Below are 18,075 nucleotides of genomic sequence, written 5' to 3'. Positions count from 1 at the left end.
AACTTATTTCGTCTTTTTAAAAATTTCTCTTCGATTTCTTAACAGACCCAAATCTTGTGCCCCTGCACATTTTTGAATTGTCATTGGAAGTCTTATACCCATCAAACTCAATATCCAACAAGCCCCACCAATCCAAATACTCTGGTTCTTGTTCAATTCCAAAACGGGAGAAATCCAATGGCTACATCCAGGTTTTCATCTGTCTAGGGTTTTGGGTGGATGATTTCCAATAGGGGAAGGTTGGGGTTGTTGAACAGCAGGGGGAGAGGCTTGGGTGTTTTGTTTTCTCACAACGGTGGTGGGCACTTTAAGCAAGGAGTAGGAAGAAGATAGAATTCCTTCACCCACCTAAGGGTTGGGTACAGAAGAATATCAAATTCGGATAGTTATGTCACTTTAAACCCAAAGGTCTCCTGTTTACATGATGAACCTAGTGCTTTGGATTGGAATTGTTCAATTTTTTATTTTTTTTTTTTGGAGAAAATGAAACTTTATATTAATAGAAATAAATAAAATACAAACAATAATACATGATTAGGTTCTAAAGAAACTACGACCCTGTCGCTCTTCTACAACATATTGAGAGAGCTGAGCAGGCAAAGAGAGAGGATCCAACAAAATTTCTTGGTCCAACGTTGCCAATCCGGCTAAAAAATCCGCGCACCTATTAGTCTCCCTAACACCATGCACCAAAATATACCCCTGAAACAAGGATCTCAAGTGAAGAATATCCTCAACAATGTGTAGTATCCCCCAATGTGGGCGGTAAGTACCCAGTAAAGTCCTAATTGCCACTTCGGAGTTTGAATGCACCAAAACCTTATTGCAGCCGTATTGCTGCGCAAATTGCAAGCATCTCAGCATGAAAAACACCCACATTAGCACAACCACCAGAACAAGCAAAAATAACATCACCTCTGCAATTTCGAGCCATAGCACCATACCCTCCAATATGTCCCCGGAGAGAACCATCACAGTTGATCAAGATCCAACCCCATGGCGGTGGTAACCAATAATGAACATAATTCTTAACCTGAGCAAAAGAAACCGAAATACCCCAACTAAAGAAGAATTGTTTCTGTCTCGGGCAATCCTCCACCACTAGCTTTGCAAATTGAAACCGTAATCGGGTCATCTTAGCCATTAAGTAAAAGATGTCAAGGTCACTCCGAGAGCTCTTCTGAAAGGTAAGATTATTCCTTTCCTGCCACAAAAAGTAAATCATGGTAACAAAGCTGAATCGTCTCACATCATTCAATCTATCGGATCCCCTGAAATGCTCAATGCACCATTGCAAGACGTCTGCCCACGAGAGAGGACCTGGATCCTTGAGCCCATGCAGGATTATGAGACGGCTCCAAACACCAAACGAGAAAGGACATGAGAAGAAGATATGAGCATGCGATTCTCCTACCGATTGGTTCAGCTTATTAAGAATTTTTTGTTGGGGTTTGACACTTGTTTAGTAGTTCATATTTCGAGAGCAGACAATGTTTCTGCCGATCTATTAGCCAGATGTGCTCGTTATTTGGGTATTTGTAAAGTTTGGTGGATGCAGTCACCACAACGTCTTGATCCTTTGTACTCTATTCCTGCTGGGAGGATTTCCCCAGACTTGTTTCTCTAAATGAATTTCTTTGTCTGTGTTTGGTCAAAAAAAAATAAAAAAATTCAAAGGTCATTATGGTCATTTCACATAAAATCTAGGTTAAAAGCCTAATAGTGGATAACTTGTAATTTAACAACTATGTGACATGTCATTTAGGCCACTATAATGCAAAACCCAATGTTTCACCCGGGTTTTTATTTGCGGTAGCACTGCTCACATATACAAGAGACAATTAGACGGTGTGATGTGAGATCAAAAGGTGGGGTCTTAATTATAAATATAATTTTTTTATTTTCACATTCAAGCTTGCAAATTACAAATGAGGCCCCTCGCTCTACCTTACGCTGAGGCTCTTTCTCGTTTCACACTCTAGCTTGTCTCAAGTTTGATTATCCCTCTAGAGACTTACCCACGAAAATATGCTCACCCTTTAACCTTTTTTATAATGGAGAGTTGATCGTAAGGATCCATGGTGGGTTTTGTAAACTCTAGGGTTTAGGGTTTGTAAAATATCGTTTAGATGCAACAAGTATTTGAAGCATTTCCTTGTTGTTGAGCATTCTGTCATTTTAACTTCTACTTCTTCTCTAATCTCCAGCTTCCCTTCATTCAAATCTAATTCCATTCCTTTTGACTTCTGTTCGTCAAGATCTCTGTTCATTCCTAAAACGGAGTGAAGTTCGAAGAACTTGACGACGGAGCCCTAAACCCTTGAGAATCATCTGCCGATCAACAAGTTGTCTGTATACATCTGGATCAAGCGTCAATAATGGTAGATTCTGATCCTACTTCAGCGCTATTGTTTCACCTCTTTCGTCAGTACAGTTTCTCCTCTCCGAAAATCCCTAACATCTACTTTTCTCCTATTGCTTGTGTACTGTGACTAATGAGTAAATTGTTTTTGATCCAGAAAAAGGAGAACTTGGCACCTATAAACTCAAAGATTGTTGTACGTTGTGGATTTTGTCTCTGCTTTTCATTTTCTTAATGCTAATTGAATAGATCAAGACTCGAGCGCCTCCTCCTCCACTCTCCCTTAACAGTCAATGGATTTTCTTTTCTCTCTTTCGTATTTTTTTTAAGATGACAGTTGGGGTCGGTGATTTCTGTTGGAGGAGGTGGTTTCCGACAGTGAAGGCTTCCATTTGTAAATTTTTAAATTTTTAAAACTCTTAAATATAAAAATAAAAAGTCATATTTACAATTAAGACCCCGCATTTTGATCTCACACCATTCAACTGCCTCTTATATATGTGGCAAAATCTCCACCCTCGGCAGTTGGCAGCAGCAGCTACGCAAATAAAATCCAGTGTTTCACCTCCCATTATAGTGGGTGACATGTAAAAGATATTATTTTATATTAAGAAATATCTTTGCAAAGGATTTTTTTTTGTTTGGGCAATAGATTGAAAATCATTTATGGATCCCTTTTCTATTTAGTATATTGGGCTAATAGAAAGAGAATAGTTGGGTCAAACTCAAGACCTATTTATGAACTGAAGAGGCACATATATGCTTTGCTAACAGTTTATAGTGTTATATCAATTTGATACCAAGTACAAAAGGGTTGGTTCCGAATCGGTGGTCAAATCGAACAAGACACCATTTAACCAGGCATCCCATTAGTGAACCGGGGGACTTGACCCAAGGTCCATAGTCATAGTCAGGAAGATGTCCAAGTAGTGCTCGCCAAGTTGTAAGTTGGGTATTGTGGGAATTTCTCATCAAACTCCCACTATAAATACCCTTGACCTACCTCATTTAATGGTAATGCTCAATCACTCTTTCGTTGCTCTTTAGCTACCCAGCTCGAAGCTCTAAAACCCCTTCCTTGGGGTGGTGGGAGTGTTATTGAATCCGACTTAAGCTTCGAGGGCGGTTATCTGACCACCCAAGTCAACCTGCTCTAATTTTTCTCTAGGGTTAGATTCTATCACAACGTATAGTTTGCTAGCATTCCATTTGTTTCTCTCTTTCTTCCTTCCTTTAACTTGTGGAAGTGGTGCTCAACAATGCAAGATGTGAAATTAGTCCTTACTGCTGGTATGTCCACTATCAAGCCAAAAAAAAAATACTATAATGCAGTACATGCCCTTTTTAGAATTTGCACAGCTATTGGGAATATGTTCGAATCTCAACCTAAATTTCTTGAGCTTCTGTTAATGCCTCTCTAACGGTCATTAATTCCCCATTGAGATGTTATTGCCTTTTGACTAGCACCTACTATAGCAAAGAGGGCTTTTCTACAAAGCGTCTTGTCTATTCTTCCATTCTGTACATTTTGGTGTGGCAATCACATTATATTTTTGTATCATCTAGTTATCTCAATTACATTATTGTTTTCTTCATGTTTGAGTATCAGAAGTTAAAGGTCCCAATCTGGTCTTGATGACCCGAACGTCCTATTTCCAAGAACAACCCACACCCCCCCGGCCAGCAGCACCATCATGTCGTAATATATACATTAAAATGAAAAGGAGACAAAACAAAAGCATCTCAAAGAAAACTCAGCAGCCTCCATCCCTCTTTTCCATGAGAAGAGAAATCAGGGTAGAATAACACTAGCATGTTGGACCTTTTGTTTGTAAAAATGGTTTGCTAAGAAAAAAAAAGAGTAAGAATGCAAAAAAATGTAAATGAATGTCCAAACAAGGGAAATCTTGGGGACCAAGTTTTGAAATTTTGTAAATGCAAGATATATCCAGATATAGGTACAATAAACCTCTTAAAAACCTAATAATAAGGCCATACAAATTCACCAGAGTCTAATGGAAATCATGTCATTTCCGCTTCTTGGGTCTTTCAAGAGGCTTCTCCAGCTCTTCACCATCATCTTCAGAGGAGCCCTCTAAAGCTTCCTCAGGAACATCATTTGGGGCATTATGTCTAGTTATGAAGTCCTTCAGTATACTCATGCTCTCCTCCTTCATAGAAACCAGTTGTTCTGAGAGGACACCTTTTGTTGCGTTCACAGAATACGTTTCTAAGCCAAGGCGGAATGTAGCCTTAACTTGAGTTGTTGGAAGGAACAGCATCATGAGATTGCTCCATCATATAGTTTTAAGGAACTGTAAATCATGACGTGAAAAGATTAGAATTGATTGGGACCTCATGCGTTAGATTACATAGTGGGTATTATTTCCTACATATTCTAGGTATATTGGCCTTTCAGTGGGAATAAAAGTTTCAACACCACATCAATGAGCAACAGAATCAGATCTTCACATCACATTTATCTCTGGAATTTATTACAAATCTAGAATACGAGTGTCATCAATATTACCTCAACCTATGAGTTGTCAGAATTCAGAAACTAGTTTCAGGCATACTGGATATACTTTTTGAACCCAACCATCAAACAACTACTTGCACTTCTATCGAAGCTATTAAGTAACAACCATTAATGCTGGCTAGTATACTAAAAAGGCATCCTCAAAATGAAGCTTCACCAACATTTAAGATTCTAAAGAAGGAAAAGCTCTAGATGAATGGAGAAACATTTTGGCTCCAATTTGTCAAAGAAATAGGTGATATTCAAATCTTTAATAACTATAGAATAATATGACAAATGATATGAAATTATGGAAAAGACCACCTATAACCCACCTGTGACAAGAAACCAATTTTTTGGAGAAATCTTTTTTGACTTTGTGCCAGGAACATCAAACGTAGTAGCTCTTGACTTATATAAAGCTTATGATACAGTCCCTACAGAATTGATTTGGTGAGTATCAAAAAAGAGAAAGATACAGATAGATCATCCAAATGGGTTAAAATTATTGGAAATAAGCCTTGTGACAAGCTATATATATGTTTGGCTTTTGATTACAAGTGATTTTCATTCTAATGAGACAGTTAAATGGGCTAAATACTAACCTACAGGTGAGATGTTTTTGTTTTAGGATTATGTTACCCTTTTTTAGCTATGTTTGCCATTAGCTATTAAGACTTTACTTTCCTAGTCCAAGTAAGGCTGTTCTTTAATTTCTCTATATAAAGATTTTCATTGTAATGAGACAGTTAAAAGAGCTAAACACTCACATACAGGGGAGATGTTTTTTTGTTAGGGTTATGTTACCCTTTTTTAGCTATGTTCGCTATTAGCTATTAAGACTTTACTTTCCTAGTCCAACTAAGGCTGTTCTTTAATTTCTCTATATAAAGATCTTCATTGTAATGAGACAGTTAAATGGGCTAAGTGCTCACCTACAGGGGAGATGTTTTTGTTTTAGGGTTATGTTAACTTTTTTAGCTATGTTCACTATTAGCTATTAAGACTTTACACTCCTAGTCCAAGTAAGGCTGTTCTTTAATTTCTCTATAAAAAGATAGAGCCAAGGCTCACTGATGATTTACAAGAGGTTTGAAGTCTTCTTCAAGGAAGAGATACTTGGATGGTGATTGCTTTGATTTATTCTATGATATGGGTTAAATAAGCAATCATCAATCTACTGTCATTCTTGATGATTCATAAATAAGAAGCCCCTAATAAACTGGCAGCTTCTCTGTTTGACTTAAAACTCTATCTGATTTGAATCTCCAGAAATAGATCTGTCCAATAGATCAAGGGGGAGCTATGGGGTATCCATGGTGTCATATATAGGTCATCACCACACGGTGGTTTGGCAATCAGATGTTCTGATCGAAAGTAACAAAATTCAACTTGATTCTGCCTATTTGCTGAAGCACACCCAAATGTCATCTAATTAGTTAAATCTAGCAAATCCGTGTTATATTATGGGGATTGAACAAGGCATTCAAGAGAAACACTGGACCAGAACATTAGGCTTATCAGAGATACTCATTATGAATAATTAATTTTCTCATATTTCCTAACTTTCTGTTCCAGATTTAACTATTTCTTAATTTATTTTAATCTTGACCCTCTGACACAGCTTTATGCTTTTTATGTCTTGAAGTCGGGGTTGGACTTTACTGTTACCCTTTTTTTCTTCTTCTCTCCCTTTTTTTTTTTTTTTGGGGGGGGGGGGGGGGGGGGGTTGAGTCTTGGGTCAAGGTACTGAACCCAAATCCAATTACAATTGTATTACAAAAGAAACAGCTTTAAGAGTTTTCTTTAGTTTGTACTTATCATGGATGTTTTAATGGATGACATTGTATCAGTGGATGAAATAAAAACCAGGGACTAATACCAATATCCAGTTATGCATATCAACCATGGAATAAAAAATTTATAAGACATGTAGAAAGAAGACATCGAATATAGTGCTTAACCTCAGGTAGTTAAAGACAGATATTGAAGTGATGAAAATTTAAGAGTGGGAGATTTTGCAAAGTGGTTATTTTGAGTACTTGGGTTGAATCATAAATTAAGAAGGTGATATAGAATATGCAGTTTTATATGGGATTAGAGTAATGTGGATGAAGTGTAGAGATGCATCCGGAGTGTTGTGTGATCAACCTATTCCATTAAAAAACCTTAAAAGGAAAATAATATAGGGCAGTGATACAATCAGCTATGATATATGGTGCATAATGTTGGGTAGTTAAAAAAAAAACATCATATAGATAAACACAGCATTATAGAGGTTAGGATGTTGAGATGATGAATGCAAAACTAGGTAGACAAACTAATTTACAATCAGATTAGAGGTGAGAGATTAGGCTGTTGAGCTGATTTAGGAGTAACTTGGATACACAAGCTACAAGGAAATTGAGGTGGCATGGCTATGTTCAACGAGGCCTTTGTATGCCCCAATATGGAGAAGAGATTTGATTCAGGCTGAAGGAACCAAAAAAGCCAGTGCAAACACCATATGGCCTTAGGAAGTATTGAAGAAAGACATATATAGCTTAGGCCATGCATCAACTATGACCTCAAATAGAGCTGATTAGCAGGCAAGGATCCATTTAGCTAAATAAGGTTGATTTTGTTGTTGCTCTAAAATAAAAGACAATGTTGCACAAAGAATTATAATATGGTGGATGAAATGGAGAGGTCCACCAGGAGTGTTTTGTGTATCAATATATTCTTTCAAAACTCAGAAGGCATTTTTTTAGGACAGTAACATGGCCAACAAATAGTTGTTGGGGAATGAAGGACAATATATAAACAATCTTAGAGAAAACTGAAATGAGGATGTTGAGACAGATAACTGGTGAAAATATAAAAGATAAAATAAGTAATGACAGATTTGAGCTAATTCATAGTACCTTTGATACATGATAAGTTGGTGACTAAGTTGCTTCATGTTTGAGGTAGCATGGACATTTGCAATAGAGGGCTTTGAATGCTCTAATATGGAAGGGTGATCTACTTCAGTTTGAGGAAGGGTTACACCTAAAATGATCTTAGTCTAAATGCTTTCTATTCAGGATAAATGATACATTATTCAAATACATAAAAATTTTTAAAAAAAATTAAAAAATTGGATTAGGGCCTGTTTGGTTACATGAGTCTGGAGATTTCAAAAATCTAGAGATTTCAAATCTATGGAGTCATAATTTATAAAATAAACTGTTTGGTTAACCGAATATGTGGAATGAAATCTGTAGATTCATCTGTGATTTTTGTGAATGCGCAAATGTTTAGCGTTTTTATAGTAGGGATGAAATGTTTAAATCCATCTCTGGATTTCACCCCATACCCATAAATCTACAGATTCACGTATTTAGTGTAAGGGCCTGTTTGGTTACATGAGTCTGGAGATTTCAAATATCTAGAGATTTCAAATCTATAGATTTCAAATCTATGGAGTTATAATTTATAAAATTAGATTTTGGTTGTGGAATGAAATCTGTGAATTCTTCCTAAAAAACTATTTGATCAATGTGATTTTTGTGAAGGCACAAATGTATAGCTTTTTTGAAATCTCTGGATTTCACCCCTTACCCATAAATCTACAGATTCACGTTTTTAGTGTACAACAGGTGAATCTCTAGATTTGAGCTGAATCATTTGAGCTTTGATATACAACTAAGCGGGTGACTAAGTTGCTTATGATTGAGGAAGCATGGAGATTTGCATAGAGGGCTCAGTAACCAGACATGCTCTAAAATGGAACGAGTGATCAAATTTCATGAATCTAGAGATTTTCACAACCAAACGGCTATAAATCTCGCATTTATGAATCCAAATCTCTGGATTCATGTAACCAAACAGACCCTTAAGGATTTTACACATAATTGCCGAAACACCTGAGCACCCTAAACGTTTTAGTGATTTTATTTCATATTTGGCAAGGTTTAACAGGCTATTAAAGCTGATAATTGGTAAGTTACACAGTTACACATTCAGGACTAAAATAGACAACCCAATACACTTTACAGCCTAGGTGCCGTGGACGTGTATGAGTGATTCAACCTAGGTGCTGCTGCTAAGTTTCAGAACTAATTTGCATAATCAAGGGATTATATAATCATAAAATCATAGCATCGCAAATAAGCGGACCAAAAAAGATTATCAAGTGATCAAAGATTTCGTTATTATACAATCAAAAGATTTATGGGAAAAATTCCATGACTTATGCTGTTCAAATTTTGGATTCAAGAACCAAATCACACAATACAGTACTGAAGCTACCAGTAGTGCTGCAGCCGTAGAAGAAGAAAGCTGTTGAGATGAAAACAGAGAAAATGAAAAGACCTACCAGGAGAAGAGTCAAGTTCAGAGGCCGTCACCGGAGCTAAGAAGGGAACTACCGCTGGATTCGCTGCGTCGCTTAGCACAGTAAGCAGAACATTATCGAGGGTTTCATCTTCTGGTCTTTGAAGATTGTTATGATTAGCTGATTCAATGTATCTCCGTGTAGATGAGTTTTTTACACACACGCCCATAGAATATATCATAACGGAAGAAATCGCAACAGCCTTTTTTATTTTTTGGGACCATAATGTTGAAACGTGAAATATACTAAATAAAAGGCTGAGATTAAAATATTTGTTTTCAAAGCAAAGAAAACCATTTTTAACATGGAATCCAAGATTCATCTCGGCCAGCTTAAGGGTATCTTGATTATATCCTCAAGGTCAAGGGAGCCTTATATAATTAATATGAACAAGGCTTCGCCTTTGACCAAGAGGGATTCGAACCCATGGCCCTACTTTTAGGCCAATGCATGCTTGATTGGTAAGATCAACATTGCTTGGTAAAAAGATCATTTGTTCGACTCATGCTGACAACATATATGTGATTCCTAGATATCTCTTGTGCCGGCATAAGAAGGGTGACATGTGGCTAACCTTTATCTAATAGCGGAAGATAAGAATAATTTTGTTGCAAAGTCATTTAGGTTAAAGAAATTTTCAAAATCTCAAAATCCATCCCTAATATCATAGAACAAAATTCGGTCAAAACTAGCGAAATCTTCCATTTTGAGATTCCCGAAACAAAAAATTAGGGGATTGAAAAAAATCCCAAGTTTTGATCGAAACCGTCGAAATTTCATCGAACTTGTCGAAACCTGGTTCAACCTAGCTGGACCAACTGGTTCATGAGAAGAAAAGAATTTCCAAATTTCGTGAAAAATATGGGATTGTATTTTGAGGGTCTAAAGTTTACTAATTTACAAAATCAAACCCTCATTACCAACTCCCAAATCCCTATTTTATCCCGGCGATTTGGATGGAGATGGCTCCCACTGCCCCAAATGTGAAAGAGCAAAGTCGTGAAAATAGTATGGCTAACCTACTAGCTTGACATGCTTACGATGAACAAAGGAAAAAGCTTAGAAGAGACTTTCAAAATCTCAGCTAATCTAAGCAGCACTAGAAAATGAGACTAGAAAGGTAGAAAACACAGGCCGGTGCTTATCTCGCCACGGATTTTTATTTGCGGCAGCAGCAGCTGGCTGCTGCCGACGGTCGTGATCTTGCCACCTCATCAAAGTATAATCGTGTGGTTGAGATCTAATGATGAAGATTAAGTTGTAAATATTGATTTTTAATTTTACATTTTAAAGGGTTAAATTTTATTAATTTACGACTCAAGTCCCTCATTTACCCGATGCAAAAAACCATCTCTCATCACCATGGCTGTGCTTTCTTCTTTTTCATCTTTTCCTTAGAAACCTTCGTATTCGCCTCCTCCAGCAACCACTCTCCTCTTGTTCTCCTGTAAGTATACAGTAGTTATCAAATATACATATTCTGATTTTGTATAAATTCTTTACCGGCGTTTCCACCTCGTTTTTTATGCTTTCTTTTTCGGTTACAGATTTCAGAAAACGAAAGAGAGAAAAACGATGACGAAGAACAACGCAACATCATAAGAACACAAACCAGCAGCCGGGGGTACAACCAGTCAAATCATCACCCCACCACCTGACGCCTCATCGCCAAAAACTCCACACCATTTCCATCACAACCGCCCTCACAGTCTGTTCTGTTGTCCTCTCCACTGACAGACAACCACATCACGCTCATACACACTCTTCCTACCCAACCCCGAGGAATTAGGTTTCATCTCAAAACAACCAGAGCACCGCCCCGCCCTTTCATTTCAAGGTTTCCAGATTTCTCTCCAGCTCCACTCTCTCTCACCCAGGAAGAAGAAGAAGAAATCTGCAGCAAAGAAGGTAGCAGCGACAACAGAAGAGGAGACGACTGATGGGACTGGGTTCATTAAACCACCAAAGATCAATCCGCTCCTTCACAAAGCACGATCTTGGGCGCTTATGCCCTTCCTTAACCCTTCTTCACCTCTACTCTACCCTCTCCACCTCACCCCTCTATTTGCAGCCCATCTCCTCATCTCCGAAGAAGAAGAAGAAGAAGAAGAACAAGAAAGCACAGCCATGGTGATGAGAGAGGGTTTTTTGCATCGGGAAAATGAAGGACTTGAGTTGTAAATTAATAAAATTAAACCCTTTAAAATGTAAAATTGAAAATCGACATGTACAACTTAATTCCCATCAATAAAATATTAACCACACGATTATACTTTGTTGAGGTGGCAAGATCACGACCGCGGCGCGCCCGGGGGCGGCAAATAAAAACCCCGCCCCCCTCCTCAACTTTTCAGTTCCAAATCTCTCCTTCCGGGGGGGTACCACCTTTACCCATTGAATGAATTGAAGTGGGAGATACAGTTGAGATGGGGTGTAGGAGTCTAAAGGGATCAGATTCAGATCGAATAGTGGTAATACCATATTTGCATCCTATTATATTCATACGGATTTAGATAATATCTAATCAGTTTTCTGAAGGAGTCAATCGGATTCGGATGATAATCAGATAGTTATTTTCTTAAGTAAATTCTTCTAAATGGGCATGAATACAGATTAAATACAAGTTTTCGACTATCTGTTGACATCTTTACCATTTTATTTGTGAATCTCAAAATTTGAGAATTTAACAAGCATGATAGTTATTTTAGTAGAAAATCTAAAAAAAAAATCACGTATCTCAAGTAAAAAAATTATAAAAATAAGAAAAATAAATTCAAATAAGTAATTTAATCAGATAATTTAATCAGATGGATAATAATCGGTAAAAAAATGATATATCATATTTGCATCCTATTAGTAATCGATGCGGATAGTACTAAAAGGATGCGGATGTGAATGTAAATTTCGAAGCGAATTTCAGTTATTCATTTACACTCTAATGGGGTGGAAAAGAGGGGTAAAAAGGGAGGGGGGCACAAGGGGGGGGGGGGGGGGGGGGGGGGGGGGGGGGGGGGGGGGGGGGGAAAAAAAAAAAATAATTTTTGGGGGAAAAAAAAGGGTCTGAGTTTGTAATTAGTTAACTTTAAACTCTTAAGAAAATAAAAATAAAAAATGATATTTACAAATAACCCCTTTCATAAGGTCGGCTAAACAAGTACACGTCATTGTCCGGTTTGAAAAAGAAAAACAATAGCAGCTTATAGATGCCGAACACCGCATCATTGAAGTAAGTGCGGAAAGCAATGATCCAGCTATAATCACATGTTAGGTTGCTTAAACCTTAAAGTGCCACCGACGTAGATCTCCTCACTTTATCTACTTCCTTTTAATAAATATAATATAACCAAAAAATAAAATTAACGATAACATTCTAAAATTTTCTCATTCAAATAACCCCAATTCGGCTACAATCTACCACAATACCACTAAAGGCGATTCACTGAATTCTTTCTGGTTTTTTTGTAATTATCAAACCAATCACAAGGATCGGAGTTCTGTTCATGGTTCAAGGATTGGGATAGAGCTAGGATTTAACATCGAGGGGTCCAAGTACTAATATACCATACAAAATATGACGATCTTTCTATGCATTGTCTGTCATTCATAGTTTTTTTTTCCAATTAAATGAACTAAGATATGAAAAGTGGGTCAGAGGGGAAGTTTCAAAATCATGAGGAAAGGAGAGGGGTGCGTGAAGGGGGGATGAGGAAGCTTTGCTCAATCTGCCCAAGGAGAGGAAGGGACAAAAAGGTGTAGAGGGATGAAAATTTGACCCTGAGATTTTCTTGGTCTTATTGTCTCTATATTGGAGGTTATCACTATTTATGTCGGAAGTGTAATGAAAGGGATTTCGATTAATTATGATTGTGTACAATATGGTATTCATACAAATAAGAACAAGACTCAACTATGGGAATAAAAGAAGACAACAAATGTACAAGACTCTATGTATTTGTAACGACTTGCCCTCGCAAGGTAGCACATCTGTGACTACAAGCTTGCCTTGTAACAAAAGACATCTAGGCCAAGAGAGTGACTTTATAAGTGCATTAGCAACTTAGTCGATGGTAGAGATGAAACAAACCACCAAATGCTTCTCTACCACAAGTTCTCAAACATAATAAAAATCAATATTGAGATGCTTGGTATGAGAATGAAAAACCAAATTAACAATAAGGAAAGTGGTGCTCAAGTTGTCGAAATACACCATAGGTTTAATAGGACAGATAAACTCCAAGTTCACGAATAAGGGATGAATTCCAAATAAGTTTGGTGGTTGTAGAGGCAATAGCATGATAATCGACCTATTGATGAATGAGACATAGTTCATTCCATGCAAGAACTCCATGAAATCAAGCGAAGTAAAGACACATCCCAAAGGTACAACAACTCATTGAATTAGACAATGAAGAACAATCAATCATCCACCTATAATTTCAAAGACTTTAGATTTAGCAAACTCTATTAATCAAAGTGAAAACATAATAAAATCAACACTAGCAATTCGATAAGAGAAATGGTTTGAGAAACTAAATCCAGTTCCTCTATCTTTGATAATTCTTCTTTAACCTTCTATCATCATACATTTATAGTACTTAAAAGATAGATATTCCTCCCAAATGTGTGATGGAAAAGGCAAAAAAAAATATGTCTATCTTCTCAATTCTTGTATCCTCTACCTTGATCTCAATTCCAACTCACCAAAAATAAAATGGCTGAAAGAAACAACCTAGAGTAACTTGTATGACAACATAGTTGCAACCAGAAAAACTCTACCATAAATATTTTCCCTATTGGGAGTAGACTTTCCATGTGCATTTTTTCCCCAAACACTTATTCCATCAGCTTCTTCGGTATTGAATAAACCTGGGAAACAGAGAAAGACAAGCAGTTTTGTAATTCTGTATAAGAGTAAGGTCATAGGTGGAACACAAGCTGGCAGCATCTCAGTTCACTCTCTTTTAGCTTCTGAGAGCCTAATCTCCACCACCAGCTTCTTTGAACGGAAAGAAGAAAATGTATGACAGAAGCTTCTACACATCAAGCATCACATTTTTCTTCCTCTTCTGTTTCCTTCTCTGTTTCTCTGGTTCTGTTGAAGCTTACAAGAATTACACTGTTGGTGATTCTCTGGGTTGGTATGACAAACTTGAGAAACCCAACGTGGATTACCAGAAATGGGCTGCAGGCAAGAACTTCAGTTTGGGAGATTTCCTCAGTAAGTCCACTTTAAGCTAAAAAACCTTTTAGGTAGAACTGTAGATCTGTTCCTATTTGCAGCTACGATTCTCTCATTCTCTTCTATCTTAGTTTTTTTCATTCTGAAGTTTTCTCTTGGAAATTAGAACTCAGAGACTCTGAAGATTTTGCTGATGAGATATGATTTCTCCATCAGGTTAAAGTGATCTACGATTCACTGTTTTCTTCTGAACAGATGAGAGAAAGAAATACCCAATTCAAATTCGTTGAGTTTTTGTTGGTTTATCCCTTTGGGGATAATGATTGTACAGTTGCAGATTTTTACTTGAAAGGGTCTCTGAATTATTTAGGATTTAAGACCTCTCAATACATACCAAGAGATATCCAATTGTGACTTATTTGCAGGATTGGGTTTTTCTTCCTTCCTCTATCTGAAACATCAATTGAATCACAGAAGAATTATATGATTCTATCTTCATCTGAGCATACCTAGAACAGATGCAGAAGCAAGAATTAAAATGATTCCCATCATGAAAAACCCCACCACTTAGATTTGTATTAATTAAAGCATCCTTCCATTCCTCAATATAAGCTTAAAATTAAATAAATCAGTTGCATTTGTGGCTACTTTAATTTGACTGTCCTGTTAAGTTATTAGCTCCAACCATGGATATTAATTGTTCTAGTTTGACTGTATAGATATTCCTATTCTGGTTAATGCAACATCTATTCTACTCTGTAACACAGACTTGTGTCTTGTGATCTTTAGTGAAAAATTGCTAGTTTTAGAATTTTATTGGTTTCACCCATCTGCAAATCTAACATTTTTCTTCATTCTGATGCAGTTTTCAACACTGATACCAATCACTCCATAGTTCAAACATATAATGTCACAACATACAAGCAATGTGATTTCTATGATGCTGAATTAGATGATACCACAGAATGGTCAGCTGCAGCTCCAAATGCAACCAACCCAAAACCAGTCACAGTAGCTATTCCTCTTGTTAAAGAAGGAATGACATACTTCTTTTCCAGCGAATACGACGGCGAGCAATGTGACCATGGTCAAAATTTCAAGATCAATGTAACCCATGGCAAGGGATTGCCACCAAGTCTCAAGAACCCATCAATGGAATCACCAGGTCCAGCAAACCCTGATATGAACAACCCTGATTCAGCACCGGATACAGTGATTCCTTCAAATTTTAATAATCCACATGAGGAAGAGAATGGTGATGTTAAACAGGAATCTGGGTCTGCTTCCTTGGCAATGTTTCTGAGGCATTTTGGTTGGAGATTGAATGGGATTTTGATGCTTTCAGTACTGTCAGTTTGTGTCTATGCATGATTATTTATTTATTTATTTGTATTTAATTTGTTGTTTTATGTTATGGAGATTTGATATGTTCTTGTAAATGGAATAATTGATCGAGAAGTTATAGATTTTATTACAATATGAGGCTGGTATCATGAAATCATGGCTCAAAAATCAAAATTCAATTTGATATATGAACTCCACAGGTCAGTGAAGGGGTCACCTGAATAAAATAGGAAGTTTTTAAGGTTTTCTTGTTTGGATAAAAAGAATCCAAAAATGCTAAAATCCCAAAGAAAGTTCCATTCAATCACTTTTTTATTTTTCAAAGTACACAAGAAAAGTTTTGTAAAACATTGTAATACTTACAAAACCCAAAACAAAATAGATGATTGTTGATGAGAGTGTAACATGTAATGCTAGGTTATGCATTGGCAACACAAAACATCTCTGGTTTTTTGGGGTCTACATGATGATACTTCTATTTTTGGGTCATGTTTCCATCCAAAATTGACTTTTCGTTTCTATGCCTAAGACAGATCTCCTAGCAGAAAAAAAAAAAATACACATTTTTTTTTTGGGTACCAAGCTGAAATATTTCATTCATGAACTTGAAATGAAATACAAACACAACAAAAGAAAGACGGAAATACAAAAGATAAATACATGAAAACACAAGGTTCGATCCGAACAAAGGAATAGAAATTGACCAAATGTCATACATGCAATAGACAAGGTCATCCTAACTAAGAAATGGTTCCAGCCAAGCCCTTAGAATAATGGTTGTAACAACTATAACAACAATTAAGCACAAGGAATACGACATACGTATCCTCCATCATAAACGCCACAGAGGCAACACACTACAAAGGTGGAAATACACGTTACAAGGGCGGAGAGATAACACGCCATATGGGCGGAAACGATAGCCGCGCGAAAACACACCGACGGCGACCAGCAACATGAGACTCTCGCACCAGCAAAGCTTTGTGGTGTATAACTTCAACTCTTGGGCTTGAAGAGAAATGAAAGCTTATTTGTTATGCAAAATCATTTATGTATTTATAACTTATATAAATTTTTAGAAAGCAATTGAATATCAAGAATTTGGTGGAGGTTAAGGTATTAATGGTGGCGGTGGCAACGGTGGCAAATATATTGTATTGGTGTGGAGAGGTGGAAGTGTTGGCCGATGGTGGTAAAGGTAGAGGTAGTAGTAGAGGTGATGTGGAGGTGGAGGAGGTAGTGATGGTGGTCACGACAATGGCAATTGTGAAATTATTGTTCAAGTGGTATTGGTGTACTTGTGGAGGTAGTGGTGATGATAAGCATTAGGGGGTAGTAATAGTGCTTGGTAGTTGTGTAAAGGCAATAGGTAGAAAAAAAATTATTGTGTTTTGTGTGAAATATCAGTATTTGGCCTCCTCAATGTTAAATCATGATTCCGCCCTGTGTCTTCTTCATTTTTTATGTAACAAATAAAGAAAACCCCATTAATGTATCAATAGGTTTTGTGAAGGTTTTCCTTGTTGGGCCTAATTCCTTCAAAATTCAGCCCATTTCTAGAGCCTCCAATTGTGTTGCGGACGCACTAGTCCGGAGGGCTTGTCATCGACAAGGATGATGGCGGAGGAACTTCGGGCGGTAGGGTGACAACCCTTGAAATATCTGTTTGCGAAGAATCCATGAGAAAATGAAGCAGAACATTCAAGTTGTCAATAGAATTAAGGAATCAAAGAACATAAAATCATCTCTATTCGATTTAACATTCCCAGACCGAAAGAGAAGTAAATTGGAGTATGCAGAAGCTGAATTGGGAAAAGAATCCATTGTAGAAGCTAAAATTGATCGAATTAGTTCAGATTTTGGAAAATTGTCTTCCTTAATCTTCTAGGAATATTCTAGGGTTAGTGTTTTCAGTGAAATGTCTTTGTAATGAGTTGTTTATTTGGTTTCTGTCTTTAGATTTGTATGTTGTCGAAGAAAGCAGTGAACCTTCAAGAAATAGCTTAGGGCCTGTTTGGTTACGCGAATTCAGAGATTTGAAATCTCTGGATTCACAAATGGGAGATTTACCGTTGGTTGTGTGAATCTCTAGATTCATGAAATCTAGAGATTCACATTTTTACACTAAAAACGTGAATCTGTAGATTTATGGGTATGAGGTAGGGGTGTCAATTTTCAACCCAAACCGTTAAAACCGGACCGAACCGGCCTGTTATAGCCCGAACCGGCCCGAACCGATCCTTAATGGGCCGTAACTGAATGGTTCGGCTCAGCCCATGTCGTGGCCCGCCCACCCCTTAGCTTTACATAAATAA

At 37.2% G+C, this 18,075-nt stretch overlaps 2 protein-coding genes across 2 annotated transcripts; one reads left to right on the top strand and one right to left on the bottom strand.

Moving 5' to 3' along the window:
• Positions 1-4,152: 4,152 nt before the first annotated feature.
• On the bottom strand, positions 4,153-4,663 carry LOC149002044 (uncharacterized). The gene is given in 2 exon segments (XM_089137912.1): positions 4,153-4,623; positions 4,625-4,663. Coding segments are annotated over 2 exon segments (273 nt in total). The 3' UTR covers positions 4,153-4,389.
• Positions 4,664-14,080: 9,417 nt separating this feature from the next.
• On the top strand, positions 14,081-15,895 carry LOC149002043 (early nodulin-like protein 18). The gene is made up of 2 exons (XM_089137710.1): positions 14,081-14,455; positions 15,282-15,895. Exons 1-2 carry the CDS (start codon positions 14,254-14,256, stop codon positions 15,785-15,787), a joined length of 708 nt encoding a protein of 235 aa, XP_088993836.1. The 5' UTR covers positions 14,081-14,253; the 3' UTR covers positions 15,788-15,895.
• The last annotated feature ends 2,180 nt before the right edge of the window (positions 15,896-18,075 follow it).

This window comes from Hakea prostrata, chromosome 10 (genome assembly GCF_041222555.1).
Source record: "Hakea prostrata isolate BN-2017 chromosome 10, UWA_Hpros_2, whole genome shotgun sequence".
Lineage (NCBI taxonomy): Eukaryota > Viridiplantae > Streptophyta > Magnoliopsida > Proteales > Proteaceae > Hakea > Hakea prostrata.
This window is presented reverse-complemented; position numbering and strand designations above follow the sequence as displayed.